Raw genomic sequence first — 19,734 nt, 5'->3', positions numbered from 1 at the left:
TAGTCTTTGGAGTCGATCCATAAGGCCTGGGTGAATGATGCCTTTGGAGTCGGTCCATAAAGCTTGGGTGAATGACGCCTTTGGAGTCAATCCATAAGGCTTGGCTGAATGCAGTCTTTGGAGTCAATCCATAAGGCTTGGCTCGATACGGTCTTTGGAGTCGATCCATATGGTCTGGCTGATTGCGGTCTTTGGAGTTGATTTGTAATGCAATGGCTGGGGTGAATTAGGTCTTTGGAGTCAATCCGTAATGCAAGGGGCCCGTGGCTTTAATTACTGATTATCATTTTCCAGATTTGATTTTATTGCAAATGTTTCATGACTTGTTGATTGTTTGATGTTACTGTTGTTACAACCCACACCAAGTTGTCACTGATACAGGCCTGTTGCATCCTTTGTTTATCAAGATAACCTCTATGTTTTTCTTGAATTAAGGATTTTGCTTGTTTCTTTAAATAAATTATTTCTTCTTGATGGGTTAATCCTGTCTTTTGATTTCTTTAATTTGTACATATTTACCTTAAGCCTGACCAAGGCCACTAATTCATACACTGGAAGTGTTGCAATAGGTTTTTCTGCTCTGATGGAAGTGAGTCTGCAGTGTATGGGCATGTCAAGTTCACTTACAGACGGGATCAATAAATATTACCTCCTTAAATGTGCAGTTCATTGGCTAATGTACACGTACACATGATCTTCAAATATAATTATATATATTAAATGCTTTACAAATTTAATGCATGTACAGCAATTTTTCCCATCTTACACCTGCAGCAATTTGACCTTGAAAATGGTAATCTTGCACAAACCTGTTATGAGAGCCCAACTGTCTTGGGAGACCACTCTTTGGTGGCAGAAGGGGTGGTCTCTCAGGACAGGTTTTACTGTATCCTCTTTTGAGATGATGACAATGGCAGATACCTTGATTTTTAATGTATTGTTTAATTGCAGTTAAATGTCTCTAACTCAGAGGGCTGTAAAATTGGCCCAGGTGGGAGCCAAATATTATTCAAACCAGCAATATACAAGTGTGTTCCAAATGACAGATAAAAAAATTACATGTTTTGCAAATTACTAGACAATATCAGAGGATATTAAAACAGAGTCCGTAGGGGACCTTGAAAAGCCTTGAAAGATGAATTTTTCCTTCAAAGCCTTGAAAACACCTTGAAAATTCAAAACAAATCTGGGTACCTTGAAAAGTCTTGATTTTATTGAAAACTAAAGGAATTAATAAATAGTTTCCTTTTGCAGATTTAAATTTAAAAGAGAGAGAGAGAAAAAAAAAGATCTATCACTAAGTTTGTCCCAGAATGGAAATTTCCACAACTGGCTACTGCGCAGTCGTACATTTTGAACATCTGGATGTAGCTGCGGTTTAAATTTGAATCAATTGTAAGCTTCTAAATGGCTGGCTGTTGATTCCAACTTCGGTGGCTAGACAAGGAAAATATACAATTTGGATTATGAGATCTTTCGCAGACAACTTTGCAAAATGCAAATTATGCCAGATGGTTATTGATTTGCTTGCAGTGGGGGAGGCTGCTCTATGGTCACATCCAGCTGAAGAAAAAAAAACCTAGCTCTCATAAATAATGCAATTGTTTGACGAAAGAGGTACGTCTGCGAACATGCAGCTTCAACTTTTAAAAACAAAACTGTATGTAGTCTTAATTATGAAATTTTTTCAATCTGGATCTTTCTTTTTTCTTGGGACTGAGTGGAAATAGGACAGACAATAATTGCAATGAGCAAAATAAATCTAAAAATATAGAATACAGCCAAAGTTAATTAATATATCTCATATGAAATAGTTTAAAACGTCAATATGATGTTTTTAAATAAGTGATAATATATATATATATAATAAATATTTTTGTTACTTTTTTTTGTTTTATGGTGGTGGGTTGGGGTATAAATAATGAGGCCTCAGCACAGGAGCCCACATTAATTTAGATTTTTTCCCATGATTTTAATATTCATAGGTGGGTTTCAGACAGGTTTACAACAGGGTTTCTCTTTAAATAGTATATTGTTATTTGGATCTCATTTTCATAGTTGGAATTATTGAATGGGGGTCCTGTAATGTCTTCCCATGACAGGCTACTGTTGAAAGGGGTATTCTATCATTAAAGAGTGTGAAGATGTAAATGTGAAGGAAAGGACTGGTTGCAAAGAGAGTGATTATTGACAGTATAAGAAATGCTGGTGGAATTAGCCAAATTGGTATAACACCAAAAATGCTTATAAATGCAGGCAATGATTACAGTAGGTACAGCACATACTTGGATGAACAGAGGAAAAACCTTGAGCAAGAGAGAGGAGGACAAAAAAGAAAGCACTAGATGAGGAAATAGCAGAGTTAGAGAAGAAAGGCAGGCACTGAAAAAGACATTGAGACAATGGCAGCTGCTACTGAGAACTGTGCATTGAAAGCAGAGAGGAAAATTTAAAGTGTTACAACATCATGTTCTTTGAGGAAAAGTGTTAAGGACAAAATCGTTGAACTTGGAGCTCTTGAAACACAGTTTGATGACAGTCTACAAGAACTGAAATATTCACTCTAAAATATTTTGGACTTTGTAAATAGTGTAGTGTTATTAGAGTCAAATGAACATTGTTCAGTGGGAATGACATCATTGGTAATACTCCTGATTTCTTCTCTTTTTTTTAAATTGCAAGAAATGTTTCTCATATGAATTAATAATAAGTAGTAAGTAGTAACTTGTGTTATATCCAATTTCATTTATGAATCCTTAATGTAATATATTGCACCTTGAAAAACATGATTTTGAACCTTGAAAAACCTTGAAAAAAACCTGGAATTTTGTTAAAGAAGTCTACTAGTAACTCTGTTAAAAATATATTTCCACTGAACATTCATAACAGTATTATGAGAATTCAAATTCATACAAATCAGTCATGTTAATTTTTCTTGCTTTATTGTTTTAATTGAACTATTTGTTTCTCAGGGTTTTGTGAAGTTAACAGAATCCGAAATAATGGATCGACTCTCAGCCACAGTGAATCGGCGGAAGCGAAAAATGGAAATCCAGAAGAAGCAGGAAAAACTTCAGATGCAGCAGCTTATAGCCAGACAGCTGATGGATGTCAAACTAAGGCAGAAAAATGAACAGCAAGGTAAAGTACAGTTTCTAAGGCGACCAAGACTGGAAGATACCACTGGATGGTTTAAATATCCAAATTTAGGTCAGTAAAATATATAATACACTGTCTTAAACCTTGACTTTATTTGGACATCATTATGATATGGGAGGAGATTGGAAAAAAATTATTACTCCCCACCATATCATTGGCAGGGTTTATAGTTTTTTCATTGTTTGTCCGTTCATAATCCGTGTGTATGTCAATCACAGTCCAAGTTTTACATTTAGGTCCTATCAGGTACTGATGATGTATTTTATTCCAAGAACACATATCTAGTTCTGTCAGGTACTGTTGAGATATTTGTATTCCAAGAACACATTTAGGTCCTATCAGGTATTTGTATTCCAAGAACACATTTCTAGTCCTATCAGGTACTGCTGATGTATTTGTATTCCAAGAAGACATTTCTAGCTCTGTCAGGTACTGTTGATGCCTTTATATTCCAAGAACACATTTCTAGTTCTGTCAGGTACTGTTGATGCATTTATATTCCAAAAACACATTTCTAGTTATATCAGGCACTCATTAGGTATTTGTATTCCAAGAACACATTTCTAGTTCTGTCAGGCACTCATTAGGTATTTATATTCCAAGAACACATTTCTAGTTATTTTTATATTTATGTAACTATACCCCTATCGAGTAGGGTTAGTGGTGGCGTTATGTAAGATCCAATATCCATCAGTTCTCACAATCCTTCCATCCACCTGGGATGTTGTTACAGTGGTTGAGGGACCCTGGATGGCAGAGTGGTCTAAAGCACTAGTCTTTACTAATCACTCACACATTTCACCTCTGTCTGCATACTTTCCAACAGCTTTCATTGGGTTAATGATTGTTCTCATTGTCTTCCCTGGTTCTTCCTCCACCAAATGTACTGGTTGTCATGTATATTCTTTCATGTTCAAAAAACCAAACCTAGAGTCACTTCTGTGTTTTACTTGGAGCTGTATGTAGTACATTACAGACTCTTGTAAACACACTACTTTACAGTTTTCATTGGATTGCCTTGAAACTTACGGCCATCATTTTATGATGTGCTTTGCGAAAGGTCAGTGTCCTCTTGTATTTTTTTTTTGCAGAGTTTTTGCCTTTTTTTTCCTACAGCTAAATTGTGAGAGAAAAAAATTGTGAATAGAGTTTGTTTTGCAGTGTTTTATGAATCTCTTTGAAACTTGATGCATTTGATAATTATCAATGCAGAATATTATCATCTTCATTACAAATTAAATTAGAACCTATCTGTAAACAACATTCAACGGATCACTAAATTTTGTTCATTATTAACAGTTGAAGTATTTTTTTTAAAAACTTAATGATGCGCACAGATGTTACCCTTTCAGAGCAGGTGCCCCTTTATTTTAGTGGTGTCCATTAATGCACCTTTCTTAAGATACCACATGTTGATTCTATTTCTCATTTAATTTTGAATCAGTTAATATTCAGTTGCAATAGTTTGATGTCATTGTGTATTTCAGAGATAGCTAGAAAAGCAGTGGAGATTCATATGCAGAAAAAGTTTGAGAAACAAAGACAGAAGGAGTTGCTGAAGAGAGCCAAGCAAATGAGAGGTGTGTTTTTTAAGCACTGATGTTGCAGTACACTCCGTATCGCATTAAAGGGGTCCCATTATGATAAAACTTATGATACAGAGTTCCCAGTATGATACATATGGTAAAGTTCCCAGCCAGGATATTTATCACACTAAAGAGATCCTAATATAATACATGTCACAATTCAGAAGTCCAGATTTAACATACATCACAATACAGAGGTCCTGATATGATAAATACCACAATAAAGAGGTGCAGTCTCAGTATGGTGCAAATTATGATGCAGACTTCCCAGTATGATACATATTATGACACAGGGTTCCTGATAAGATACATATCATGACAGGCGGTCTTAATATGATACATACCAATACGCATAGGTCCTAATAAGATATATATCATGACACAGAGGTCCAAATAAAATACATATCATGATATCATGACACAGAGGTCCTAATAAGATACATATGACATAGGTTCTAATAAGATACATATCATGACAATGAGGTCCTAATAAGATACATATCATGACACAGAGGTCTTAATAAGATGCATGTCATGACACAGAGGTCTTAATAAGATGCATGACACAGAGGTCTTAATAAGATACATGACACAGAGGTCTTAATAAGATACATACCATGACACAGAGGTCTTAATAAGATGCATGACACAGAGGTCCTAATAAGATACATATCATGACAGAGGTCTTAATATGATACATTACACAGATGTCCTAATAAGATATGTATCATGAAACAGGTCCTAATAAGATATATATGACGACACAGAGGTCTTAATAAGATACATGACACAGAGGTCCTAATAAGATACATATCATGACACAGAGATTTTAATATGATACATGACAGAGGTCCTAATAAGATACATATCATGACACAGAGGTCTCAGTAATATACACATGACACAGAGGTCCTAATAAGATACATATCATGACACAGAGGTCTCAGTAATATACACATGACACAGAGGTCCTAATAAGGTACATATCATGACACAGAGGTCTGAATAATATACACATGACACATAGGTCCTAATAAGATACATATGACACAGGTTGTAATAAGATACATACCATGATACATAGGTCATATGATAATACAAAGGACCAATATGATGCACATAATGATACAGAGTTCTTAGTAATGATTTTGACATGTATAATTAAATTGTTCATGCTGGTATAGACAGTTCTTTTACAGCAAATGTATTATGATTAAAGAAGTACATTTATTTTTAGAATGTGCATTTGATGGGTTGATAGTATGTTTTTATATTGCGTACATTACGACTTGCCACATATGAAGTTGGGATGAATTATCTTGTGACTTTATATTACACGTATGAAGTTGGGATGAATTATCTTGTGACTTTATATTACACGTATGAAGTTGGGATGAATTATCCTGTGACTTTATATTACGCGTATGAAGTTGGGATGAATTGTCTTGTGACTTTATATTACACGTATGAAGTTGGGATGAATTATCCTGTGACTTTATATTACATGTATGAAGTTGGGATGAATTATCTTGTGACTTTATATGAGATAAGTATTTGTGTCTTTGTATTACACTTATGAATTCAGGATGAATTATTTTATGTTATGTCTTTATAATACAAACTTACGAAGTTGGGGTAAATTATATTATGATTTTATATGACACATGCATGAAGTCAGAATGTATTATCTTATTACTTCATATTACACCTGTATAAAATTGGGATGAATTATGTTATGGCTGTATATTACTCATGTATGAATTAGGGATGAATTATGTTATGTCTGTATATTACACCTGTATAAATTAGGGATGAATTATATTATGGCTGTATATTACACCTGTATAAATTTGGGATGAATTATGTTATGGCTGTATATTACACCTGTATAAATTTGGGATGAATTATGTTATGGCTGTATATTAAACATGTAGGAAAATTGGGATGAATTATGTTATGGTTGTATATTACACCTGTATAAATTTGGGATGAATTATGTTATGGCTGTATGTTACACCTGTATAAAATTGGGATGAATTATGTTATGGCTGTATATTACACCTGTATAAATTTGGGATACATTATGTTATGGCTGTATATTACACCTGTATAAATTTGGGATGAATTATGTTATGGCTGTATATTACACCTGTATAAATTTGGGATACATTATGTTATGGCTGTATATTACACCTGTATAAATTTGAGATGAATTATGTTATGCCTTTATATTACATATATATGAATTTGGGATGAATTATGTTATGGCTGTATAATACATATAAAATGTTAAAACAAAATAACATAATAAGCAACATTTGTTGATAATTTTGAAACAAAGTTTGGTAAGTGCTTTACAATTTTCCAGATTAACCCAAAATTGTATTGTACATTAAAATAACCAAAGATGATTAGTTGTAACAGTTATGTCCCTTTCCAAACCAGTTTGTCTTGGTATACACAAAATTATAACACAAATGATATTCTATCTCACAAGACTGAAATTAAAGCTAGCGTTTTATTTTCTCTGCAGTTTAGAACATATGTGAGTATATTTTTAGAAAGCATTCTCAATATACATTTTTGTATACATTTTCACAGTTGGTCTTGAACATTCCAAATTGGGTATTCAGGTTCATTTTCACCACAGTTGGTTGTTGTTGTTGTGGGGTTTAATGCCATTTTTTCAGCACATGGTAGGCTATGCATGGTGGCCAGTATTAATGGTGGAGGAAGGACCCAGGAAAAGAACCACCAACCCATGAGAAGCTACTGGCAAGCTTTCTCACATACCCACATTGGCCGAATCCTAGACTTGAAACCACGCAGACAGAGGTGAGATGGCAGTGATCTGTAGTGGAGAGCACTTTAGACCACTCGGCCCCTCGGGGGCCTCTACCACGGTTGGTGTTATACATTCTGGATTGGATGCTGAAATAAATTCTCATCATAGTTGGTGTTAAACATCTAGGACTGAGTGGTTAGAGGCATTCCCATCATAGTTGGTGTTAAACATCTAGGACTGAGTGGTTAGATGCATTCCCATCACAGTTGGTGTAAAACACGTGTTAAAAGTTTGATATTGTAGTATGAGAACTTAAATGGGTGATGTTGATAAATAAATAAATAAATGAATAAATACATAAAAAGGATGAATACATGTCTCAGGAATATCGCAAAGATGATTGGAAATCAAACCTGATGTGTGTTGTTTTCATTTATTGTAGCTGTGGAGCGTCGGAGGCACTTGGAGCAGTTACGTCTTATGAAAGAGCATGAAAAGATTCAGAAGCAAGAACAGCTCCGGATGGAGAAAGAACTTCGCTCACAGCAAATGCTTGAGGTGTGTTTTACTCAATTGTCTAGATGTAAATAATTTCTTTAAGCAGACTATATGTTGTATTGTTATTTTTGCATTACTTGCAATTTTCATATGTGTAACTTGGTCCTATCCAGAAGAAAACATGTCTGCTGGAAATAAGGTAAAGAACTAGTGCTCAAGCATGTTTGCAGGAAATAAGGTAAAGAACTAGTGCTCAAACATGTCTGCTGGAAATAAGGTAAAGAACTAGTGCTCAAACATGTCTGCTGGAAATAAGGTAAAGAACTAGTGCTCAAACATACACAGTGAATTCCTTTGCAGAGGAGCAGGTTTGAATCACTCTTCATAACTTCAAAGCTTTTGTGGTAAAATATTTACCAGAGAAAACTGTTCTCTAAAAAGATATTGTCACATTCAGTTTAGATTTTATTTAGATGAGATTTTGCTGAGTGTGACTTAGGGGAAGTAAAAGAGAGATTTTGTGGTCAAGAGACTTTAGATTTCAGTTTTAGCAGTGTTGGCACTCAGATATCAGTTTTAGCAGTGTTGGCACGCAAGGTCATTAAAGTTAAAATTAAAATGAGTTAAATGATATACCCGTGCCACACATTCATACATAATGCTATACACAACCTGTGATACAATATGTATCAACATGAAGGTAGGAATAATTCAGGAAGGCATTACACAGGGTAAGAAGCAGACCTCAGATACCTTAAAAAACCTAACATTTCATCTTGTCCATAGACCCCTCCCCACTATCCTAAAGTAAACTGAAGCAAACCTAAATAATAAATCTCTAAACATGGGAAAAAATGATGAATAGATATATCCCGACCCCACAAAAAATGCATTTTTGCCCCGTTTTTTTATATGCTAGTCTAGCAGTTTAGAAATTATGCAAATTAAAGATATCCAGTCATTTTATTCTATCATTCATATGATAGACCCATAACAGCATCTTGCTGTCAGATCATCAACAACGTTAGCGTTGTGGTCATTTCAACCTTTACAAAGTCCATTTGTTTCAACGATTGATCGGATTGAGATTTTATCAACAGTGTTTTGAAATCCCTTTGAAAATGGTTAGCAATAGTAATACTTGTTTCAAAATAAGCTGGCTTTTTTTAAACCTTGCAAAAACCTAAAACAAGATCTTCATATTTTAAAATTTAATTACACTTTTAACCCTGATTACAGTATTATCTTTAACAAAGAAGCTATAGTGCCATTTTCTCATGCAAGGAAATTCTTGTATTGAGTGGGTGCAGGAGTGGAGTTGCCAACAAAGTCCCCTGACTCTACTTTCTGCCGAACAAATGTCATGACCACTCACTCTGATGAAGTGTTATTTTCAAGACTAGAGAGGTAAATGACCAATAATAATTTTCCATGGCCATGATGATTGAAGTTTTACAAGGCGAGTATTGTTTTGTATTAACGTGTTGACAAAAATGGCAAAACTATTGATGCATTGGTTAATTGGATCACCATTAGTTATAAGGTAGCATGTAATCTTCTGTATTTGTTGTTTGCGACTATTTTAATTAAAAGGTAATATTACATTCTTATCGACTTTCTTGGTAGAAACTGACAGAAATAACTCGGGCATTCAGGTTCCAAACAGGTGAATATAGTTTTATTTTGGAAATGTAACATTCTTTCAGGCCCGCAATAAACAGAGGGAAGAAATAGAGAGACAGAAATATGTGGAGGCGATTAAAAAAGTACAGGTTTGCAATTTCTCTTTTGTGTCCTACCTGCACTAAAATATAGTGAGACTTGGGTATCATTGTATGTCCTTATTGGAGTTGATGTTAGTGGCCATGTTGGTATCAGCAGAAACGTTCAGATTTGTTTTCTTTCATTGTCAGATTTAGTGGAAGCACACATCATCACACTATATTTTTCTGGTGTAAAACAACACACTTACAGAAGCCATACTGTGAAGTAAACAACATTATTCTTATTTTCAGGCCTAAAAAAAACAATCACAGAAACCATACTGTGAAGTCACTATTTTTCATGTGGTACAAAATTTTTGTGCATTTCATCTTTGCAACAAGCAACATATTTAAGGACCCAAAGAATAGTAATATTACTATGGAAACAGTAGGATTGCTTCCCAAATCCACAGATTTAAAGACCCAGTACATGATAATACTACTATGGAAACAGTAGGACTACTTTCCAAATCCACCAAATTGATGTATCAATGAAAATAACGTTGTTCATAAAGTCATGAACATTGAAATCCATAAAAATGTCAATCTCGTGAAGTCATGAAAATGATTCCACATAAATGAATTCACAGTATTTACATTTGTGGTCTTTGCACCTATTTATTGCCAACAAAGATCAATGAGAATAAACAAAAAACCATGGTTATGTCGTGTTCAACAATAAGTACAGAGTTATTGCCATGAAATGGGGAAGTGAGTTTCACTTATTTGTACACATCCAGACTGGTCGTGAGAGTGTGTATTTCATGCCCATCCCCATCCCTGTCCTCCTATCTAAACAGACCTTTTGCTTTTTTTGATGAAACATTTAGTAACATTTACATGTTGTAGGAGTCAGCTGTATGGTATACAATATGTAATGTTTCATTTCATTCTTTGCAGTTTTTTGGGGTTTTTATGTTCAAAGTTATGGTAAGAAAGTGTTAAAAAAGCCAAGAAGTTATCACAGTGTTTAAGAACTGAATTTTGACAGCCATTGGAACATATCAGTTTGTATTTAAATATAGCAAGCAAAGCATGTTGATGACATATTTTTCATTCACTTAACAAGTCCCTTTCCAGGTAACAGTGTTACTGGCGTTTTTATCTCCCTTTATTGTTTTGATATATAATTTTCATTCACTTAAGAAATCCTGTAACAGACAACACTTTTACCAGATATTGCAAAAAACCGTTTAATGCAGTTCATTACCTTCTAATACAGTTATTTGACTTTTTTGATGGAAATTAAGTTTTATGAAGCTTTCCACCCCATACTGGCTAACACAAGTGGAGGTCAATAGAATAGGTGTATTGGTTTATTAAACCCCATATTGGCTGACAAAAGTGGAGGTCAATGTAATATATTTAATAGTTCATCAGACTTCATATTCACTGAAACAAAGGTCCATAATTTTTTCATTAGATACTTTAGTGCAAAAGTTTTTTTTGTTGTTGCTAGAATTGATGATTCAAAGAACATAGCATATCGTGATTTGCAGGCATTAGTTGATATGGTCTATTGTGTTTGCCTTTATTCATCATCAGAATGGTGTGTCTGTATCATGTGTGATTTGGACTTTAAACATAGCTTTAACAATTTTTCAGTCATATCACTATGATTTCTGCAGTGTGGCAGTTTTGTAGTAATGTCTCGCACTGGGGCATCATGCCGCAGATATGGTGCATGACGTCCCACTCAGTCACATTATCCTGACACAGGGCTGACCAGTCCTAACACTAACCTCTTAATACTGAGCACCTAGCAAGACATCTGTTAGTACCATCTTTATAAGTTTTTTGTATGACTCACCCAGGGTTAGAACCCGCGACTAACCACATCTGAGGTGGACGCTCTAGCCAGTAGGCTGCTAGAGCGGTTGTCTGTATTATACTTAGGTTAATGCAGTTACGTTTTAGTTGAATTACTACTGCATCAAGTTCAACCCCATCATTTTAAAACTTGACGTAGAGCCGTAAAATTTACTCCAGATTTGGAAATCTTACTCATACTGGACAAATGGAACCTTTTGATTGGTCACAATTCTTAGGTCAGATGTTTTAGTCAAGTATTGGTTTACTAAGGAAGCAGCTGACATTTTATTTTTGTCAGTGTGAGCTGAATCTGAAATATAAATTCATTAATTATTTTACTTTCCAAGACCGGTATAATTTTATTATTAATCCAAGACATAATTTGTTATGACCCCATTCAAGTTTCATTTTTTTCTATATTTATTTAAGTGGATTTGTTAAATATATAATTTTGACCTTTTTATAATTGTGAAACTGAAAGTTCATTTATCTTCTTTGGCATCAGTTAAGTTTGTAAATGAATTCATACATTCTAGATCCAATATATATTTGCTTTTCTAATGGTGGAAAAGAAAAACCAGATGAGGGTTGATGTTATGAAGTTAGTCTCGGTCATTTCAGTGATTTTTATAATCTTTTCCTTATAATATCCAAATGCTTGTTCTGTGTTAATATTTGATTATATAATAATGGAAGAAATTGTCTGTTGGCATAAGTTGTTGCCATGCTTTGCCATTCATTTATCTAATTTATGTATAGATTTAGGGTGCAATGGGGTGGGAGTGGGATCCCCAACCCCCAAATCACTCAAACATCATTTAGGATTTATCTACTTTCATTGCATCAAGTTCCAGGTTTTGTCATAATTGCAAGGTTCTCATTAATGACATTTCGATCTAGATGTGTCTTCCAGAATGCATTCATAAACCCAGGCTTGGCAATTATATGACATGCCATTGCAAATGTTTTAATTTCCTATATTCTTTACTTTATGTACACTGTTTCATTGCCTTAAGTGCATAGGAGATGCGATTAAAATTTAGCTCTACAAGGTTTTGATTTTTTGTGTGCCAGTGCAATGATTTAAAAAGGTGATGTAACATACATTTAAGCCCCTGTCACCCCACTTTTGTTGAAATTATTTTCATTGAAAATGAACCTGTCAGATAGCATGAAAGGCACTAAAAATCTAATATATTTGTAGATTTATTACCTCACCCACTAATTATAATACAGCTTTGTTGAGGAAGTTGATGTTTTGTTGACAACACTGTATACGAATGTATGAAAGTCATACAACTTTTGTACTGGCATCTGTATTGAACTTTGTTATAATGTTATCGTATGCTTGAGGTTGCACCCTGACATGCTTGCAGATTGAGTTATGTGTATATACTGTGATATCTTGTGTATGCAAAAAATGTTGGCATGTGGTTCATAAGCTTATGACTGAGGACAAATGTAATATGCATACGACCATATCAGGCCATTTGGATTACGTGATGAAATAAAAAGTACCATGATGCAAGACAATATCATTGACATGGTACTTGATGACGTAAACAGGAAGATACTGTTCAGTTACTTCCTAGATTATGACTAGGGGACAAAATTCATGTATTCTTTTCCCTGTCATCTGCATAAGTGTAAAGCTATATCATGACAGTGCTGTTCACAGATGAGACACTGTTCCGTGGAACCCTTGCTTTCATATTTTTCTTTCCTTATGTTGTTCTCTATACATGATAGAGAAAAATTTTCTCCATCTAATGTTATGATAATAGATGTTGTGTATCCTTACCTTTAAATCTCATAGTGGTCTAAAGTTTTGTCTTTCTGTCTATTTATTTAGTCCAATCTTCTGTGGTTTCAAATGGAACAAGTAAGTGCAGTTGTTTCCATAGCAACCATACCTTTTCCCAGATCCCAAACTGCTTTTGCTTTTAGTAGTCTATTTTCCTTTTTGTAAGTACATTAAAGGCATTCATATTTGTAGGTATCAATTTTCGTGGTTTGATGCAAAATTACATATTTGTCATTATGTAATTCTTAGAGTGGGAAGAAGTCGTTTCCATAGAAGGATAATTTTACAATGGGTCTTTCAATTCTGAATTTAGTGACCACATAATCCACGAAAATTGGTATTCTAAGAAAAGTAACGAATTGATAGTAATCCCTATTATGCAGTTGTTGGTTATTTTATGCACATGTAACTGTAGAACAGCAATATAAGTATCTTATCTACATGTAACTGTAGAACAGCAATATAAGTATCTTATGTACATGTAACTAGAACAGCAATATAAGTATCTTATCTACATGTAACTAGAACATCAATATAAGTATCTTATCTACATGTAACTAGAACAGCAATATAAGTATCTTATCTACATGTAACTAGAACATCAATATAAGTATCTTATCTACATGTAACTAGAACAGCAATATAAGTATCTTATCTACATGTAACTAGAACAGCAATATAAGTATCTTATCTACATGTAACTAGAACAGCAATATAAGTATCTTATCTATATGTAACTGTAGAACATCAATATAAGTATCTTATCTATATGTAACTGTAGAACAGCAATATAAGTATCTTATCTATATGTAACTGTAGAACAGCAATATAAGTATCTTATCTATATGTAACAGTAGAACATCAATATAAGTATCTTATCTACATGTAACTAACTGTAGAACATCAATATAAGTATCTTATCTACATGTAACTAGAACAGTAGTATAAGTATCTTATCTACATGTAACTAGAACAGCAATATAAGTATCTTATCTTCATGTAACTAGAACAGCAATATAAGTATATTATCTACATGTAACTAGAACAGCAATATAAGTATCGTATCTACATGTAACTAGAACAGCAATATAAGTATCTTACCTACATGTAACTAGAACAGCAATATAAGTATCTTATCTATATGTAACTGTAGAACAGCAATATAAATATCTTATCTACATGTAACTAGAACAGTAATATAAGTATCTTATCTACATGTAACTAACTGTAGAACATCAATATAAGTATCTTATCTACATGTAACTAGAACAGCAATATAAGTATCTTATCTACATGTAACTAGAACAGCAATATAAGTATCTTATCTTCATGTAACTAGAACAGCAATATAAGTATCTTATCTACATGTAACTAGAACAGCAATATAAGTATCTTATCTATATGTAACTGTAGAACATCAATATAAGTATCTTATCTACATGTAACTAGAACAGCAATATAAGTATCTTATCTACATGTAACTAGAACAGCAATATAAGTATCTTATCTACATGTAACTAGAACAGCAATATAAGTATCTTATCTATATGTAACTGTAGAACAGCAATATAAGTATCTTATCTATATGTAACAGTAGAACAGCAATATAAGTATCTTATGTACATGTAACTAACTGTAGAACATCAATATAAGTATCTTATCTTCATGTAACTAGAACAGCAATATAAGTATATTATCTATATGTAACTAGAACAGCAATATAAGTATCGTATCTACATGTAACTAGAACAGCAATATAAGTATCTTACCTACATGTAACTAGAACAGCAATATAAGTATCTTATCTATATGTAACTGTAGAACAGCAATATAAGTATCTTATCTACATGTAACTAGAACAGTAATATAAGTATCTTATCTACATGTAACTGTAAAACAGCAATTGAAGCATCTTTAAATTTTCATCAGTTTTGTTTATTCAGTATCTATTTGTCTTAAAATGTTATTTGATGATATATTATCAGTGCAACTAAAACTTTTATGATTTAAAATGTAATGCTACTGTATTATTTTCATGAGAAACAAGCATCCTAGTGCATGCAGTATGGGCCCAGATCTACTTTTATGTACTGCATAGAATAGGGTCTTGGCTTTTTTCTTATGCCTTTTACTTCAGACAGGAAGTGTAGACCTTAATCTGCGTGCATATCATATTACAGTAAATCTGGAACTATATTTGTTACATTAAGCAGACAGTGTAAGCTTTAATTGGCCTGCTTATTGTTTGATGACAGATTTGGATTTATACTGTGACAGCATATCTGGATCTGTATTGCGACAGCAGAGCTTCAACTATATTGTGACAGCAGAGCTTGATCTGTATTGTGACAGCAGATATGGATCTGTACTGTGACAGCAGATATGGATCTATATTGTGACAGCAGATCTGGATCTATATTGTGACAGCAGATATGGATCTATATTGTGACAGTATATCTGGATCTGTATTGTGACAGCAGAGCTTGATCTGTATTGTGACAGCAGATATGGATCTGTACTGTGACAGCAGATCTGGATCTATATTGTGACAGCATATTTGGATCTGTATTGTGACAGCAGAGCTTGATCTGTATTGTAACAGCAGATATGGATCTGTACTATGACAGCAGATATGGATCTATATTGTGACATATGGATCTATATTGTGACAGCATATCTGGATCTGTATTGTGACAGCAGATATGGATGTTTATTGTGACAGCATATCTGGATCTGTATTGTGACAGCAGAGCTTGATCTATTGTAACAGCAGATATGGATCTGTACTGTGACAGCAGATATGGATCTATATTGTGACAGCAGATATGGATCTATATTGTGACAGCAGATAGGGATTTATATTGTGACAGCGTATCTAGATCTGTATTGTGACAGCAGATATGGATCTATACTAGACAGCAGACCTTGGTCTATACTGTTTTCAGTTGGATGCATGTCATTCATATAAAAGATACGTTCAATATTTTGTGATGCATGATCATGAAAATCAGGTCACTCCGTGACAGTGTTGGTAAGATGTTAATTTGCAAGGCATTTATAGAATAGCTATAATGTAAGGTTTTCTTGGTAGTTAGTTTGTAAAGCAGTCTTGATGCAGAGCTTGTGGCTTTTATTATTTAGCCACTGCATAACAAGGCTTAAAAATCATCAAAAACCTTTAATTTGATTGCTTTTTTCTGTAGTGTACTTGAATTGCAGAGTTGGTCTTGTAGATTGATTAATATATTTAGTTTAGTTTTCTTCTACTTATTTATACCCTGCTTTTTATATTACTGCCTCTATTATCCCCACTGCTATAGAGGCAGGGCTGTATAGTAATCCATGTAGCCATTGTTTGTAGTAATCCTTGTAGCTATATTTTCATATATATTCTTCCATTGACTATTAACACAATAAAGTTTGTATCTACACAGATGGACTTAGAAGGCAAACAAGTTCTTGCATATACAGATTGACTAAGAACACAAAGAAGTTCATATGTACACATATTGACTTGGAACACAAAGAAGTTTTTATGTACACAGATTGACTTAGAATACGAAGTTCATGTCTACACAGGTTGACTAAGAACGTAAAGAAATTCATATGTACACAGTATAACTAAGAACACGAAGTTGTTGTGTACACTGATTGACTGTGAACACAGAAAAATTCATATATACACAGACTGACAGTAAAAATAAAGAAGTTCATATATACACAGATTGACTATCAACACAAAGAAGTTCTTATGTACACAAATTGACTTATAATATGAAAAGGTTCTTGTGTACACTGATTGGCTTAGAACACAAAGTAGTTCATATGTCCACAGATTGACTAAGAATATGAAAATGTTCTTGTGCACACAGATTGGCTAAGAGCACATGAAGTTCTAAATTAACACAACAGTTTTAAAAATTAATCCAGAGTAGCCAGTTTATTGCTTATGTCTGAGTCAACGTACGTTTGATGATAGTACAGTCTCAGTCAATGTACATTTGATGATGGTACAGTCTCAGTCAACGTATGTTTGATGATGGTACAGTCTCAGTCAACGTATGTTTGATGACGGTACAGTCTCAGTCAATGTACGTTTGATGGTACAGTCTGAGTCAACGTACGTTTGATGACGGTACAATCTCAGTCAGCGTACGTTTGATGATGGCACAGTCTGAGTCAGCATACGTTTGATGATGGCACAGTCTGAGTCAGCGTACGTTTGATGATGGCACGGTCTGAGTCAGTGTACGTTTGATGACGATACACTTGACCAGTATAAAACGCGCTGTATCAGTACAAGCTCAGGGTATTTTGTGTATGATTATGTGATAGTACTTAATCACAGTGTGAATGTTAACTTGACAACAGTCATGCACCCTGAATTAGCTACAGTCACTAAGCTGTTTGATAAATTCTATAAGGTATGATTATCATCCTAATGATTAAGACTTAGTCAGGTATTGTACTTTGGGCTGTTCACAAAATGACTGGTTCCAGACCATGACACGTTTATTTATGAATGATGTAGATTCAAGTGTACACCACATACACCCAGATCTACCGTGTGTTCCAGCAGGTCAGAGTAAATATTGTTTTCTTCAACATCATAGATAAAACATATAGACCCTGATCTGCCTATTGAATTGGCACATCTGATTCTATGCTATTAACAGTTCGGCATAACTTGTAACACAATCAGATACACTATTTGCAATATACCAAAGGAATATATTTTGCTTTGCTAAAGGAATACAAGTTTATCCATTAGTTAACATTGCTTTATTCCTCACATAAATACTGTCTGTCAGATTTCTCTTATAGATACTGCCTGTCAAATTTCTCAAACTGTCTGATAAACATAAAGTCTGTCTTAATTTATAAATTCATAATTTACTGATTGGAAGATTTGTGTGGCGGAATTTATTACAGAGAACGTCCACTTTTGGTTTGCTTGCGTTATCATGACAGCTTGGTTGGATCACTTTTCTTGTAGTGTCTATCATGTTTTGGTTAAGTTTTGCCAAATGTGCATTAGACAGAATTTGTTACTGAGAGAATGGCAAGAAGTGCTGTTTTCATATTGTAATGACTGTGTCAGACTTACATGTCCTGGATTAGCTCACATCGATATGCATGCTGAAAAATGCTTTCAGATTTAAAAAAATAGAGCTCTAACCACCAGGCTGGTTCTGTACAAACAATATGACAGGCTTTATGATAGTGACTGTTTTTCTGAAGGCATGAAGTTTTAGGGTCCAACGGGCGAAATCTTTTTGTGATCCTAAAACTGGCTACCAGTTGTGAAATGTTGTAAATCGCATACAGATATGTATCATACATTAAATAAACATGGAAATATATTTAATAAATAAGAATAAACTCGGTTTTTCTTGGGGACGTTTCAGTGATGAGGGTGTAATGGAGGGGCATGTAAGTGCATTAAATGGGGGGGGGGTAGAGCACTTAGAAGCATCTTGTGCTGGCACATAAGGTTATAAAGTATTTACAGGTAGGCACATGCTATAGATGAGAAAATGTGTATATTTGTATATTTACCTGCCTGATACAATCCAGTAGTTTTAAAGGATTTTGTCCTTGTCATTTATGAATTTTACTATTGCAAAGTTACATTCCACCACTAGAAAGTAGCATTGTAAACCACTATACACCAATGGAAAGGTATCATTGTAAACCACTTTACACCAATAGAAAGGTAGCATTCTAAACCAACTTCCAACAATAGAAAGGTAGCATTGTAACCAACTTCCAACAATAGAAATGTAGCATTGTAACCAACTTCCAACAATAGAAAGGTAGCATTGTAACCAACTTTCACCAATAAAAATGTAGCATTGTAACCAACTTCCACCAATAGAAAGGTAGCATTGTAACCAACTTCCAACAATAGATAGGTAGCACAAATAATAGCAACATTTCTCTATATGATTTAGTGAAATATGTTTGTAGCTTACTGTACCTAATTGATTGAAATCCCAGCTTTAATTTGTTTTTTAAATTTGTTGCTTTCTATTTACATTGATTGTAGCTATTGCTACAGAATTATGCATCCTATATTAGATCACATTGACATACATACAGAAGTATGCATCCTATATTAAATCACATTGACATACATACAGAAGTATGCATCCTATAGATCACATTGACATACATACAGAAGTATGCATCCTATATTAGATCACATTGACATACATACAGAAGTATGCATCCTATATTAGATCACATTGACATACATACAGAAGTATGCATCCCATATTAGATCACATTGACATACATACATAATTATGCATCCTAAGTTAGATC

General features: G+C 33.9%; 1 protein-coding gene across 18 annotated transcripts in view; it reads left to right on the top strand.

The window, feature by feature from the left end:
- LOC149769964 (bromodomain adjacent to zinc finger domain protein 2B-like) overlaps positions 1-19,734 on the top strand; it is a 131,947-nt gene that overhangs the window by 55,419 nt on the left and 56,794 nt on the right. For 6 of the 18 annotated variants that reach the window (XM_089949608.1, XM_089949591.1, XM_089949599.1 and 3 more), the window contains 5 exons: positions 2,973-3,210; positions 4,647-4,739; positions 7,973-8,088; positions 9,735-9,800; positions 13,456-13,485. In XM_089949608.1, coding sequence (XP_089805734.1) covers positions 2,973-3,210; positions 4,647-4,739; positions 7,973-8,088; positions 9,735-9,800; positions 13,456-13,485 — 543 coding nt within the window. The remainder of the gene's footprint in view (positions 1-2,972; positions 3,211-4,646; positions 4,740-7,972; positions 8,089-9,734; positions 9,801-13,455; positions 13,486-19,734) is intronic. The other 12 variants (XM_089949600.1, XM_089949595.1, XM_089949596.1 and 9 more) reach the window with 5 other exon arrangements.

Source organism: Sinohyriopsis cumingii, unplaced genomic scaffold (genome assembly GCF_028554795.1).
Source record: "Sinohyriopsis cumingii isolate HCF-2022 unplaced genomic scaffold, ASM2855479v2 utg002917l, whole genome shotgun sequence".
NCBI classification, from domain to species: domain Eukaryota; kingdom Metazoa; phylum Mollusca; class Bivalvia; order Unionida; family Unionidae; genus Sinohyriopsis; species Sinohyriopsis cumingii.
Note: the sequence above shows the minus strand (reverse complement) of the source record. Positions and strands in the feature narration are given on the sequence as shown.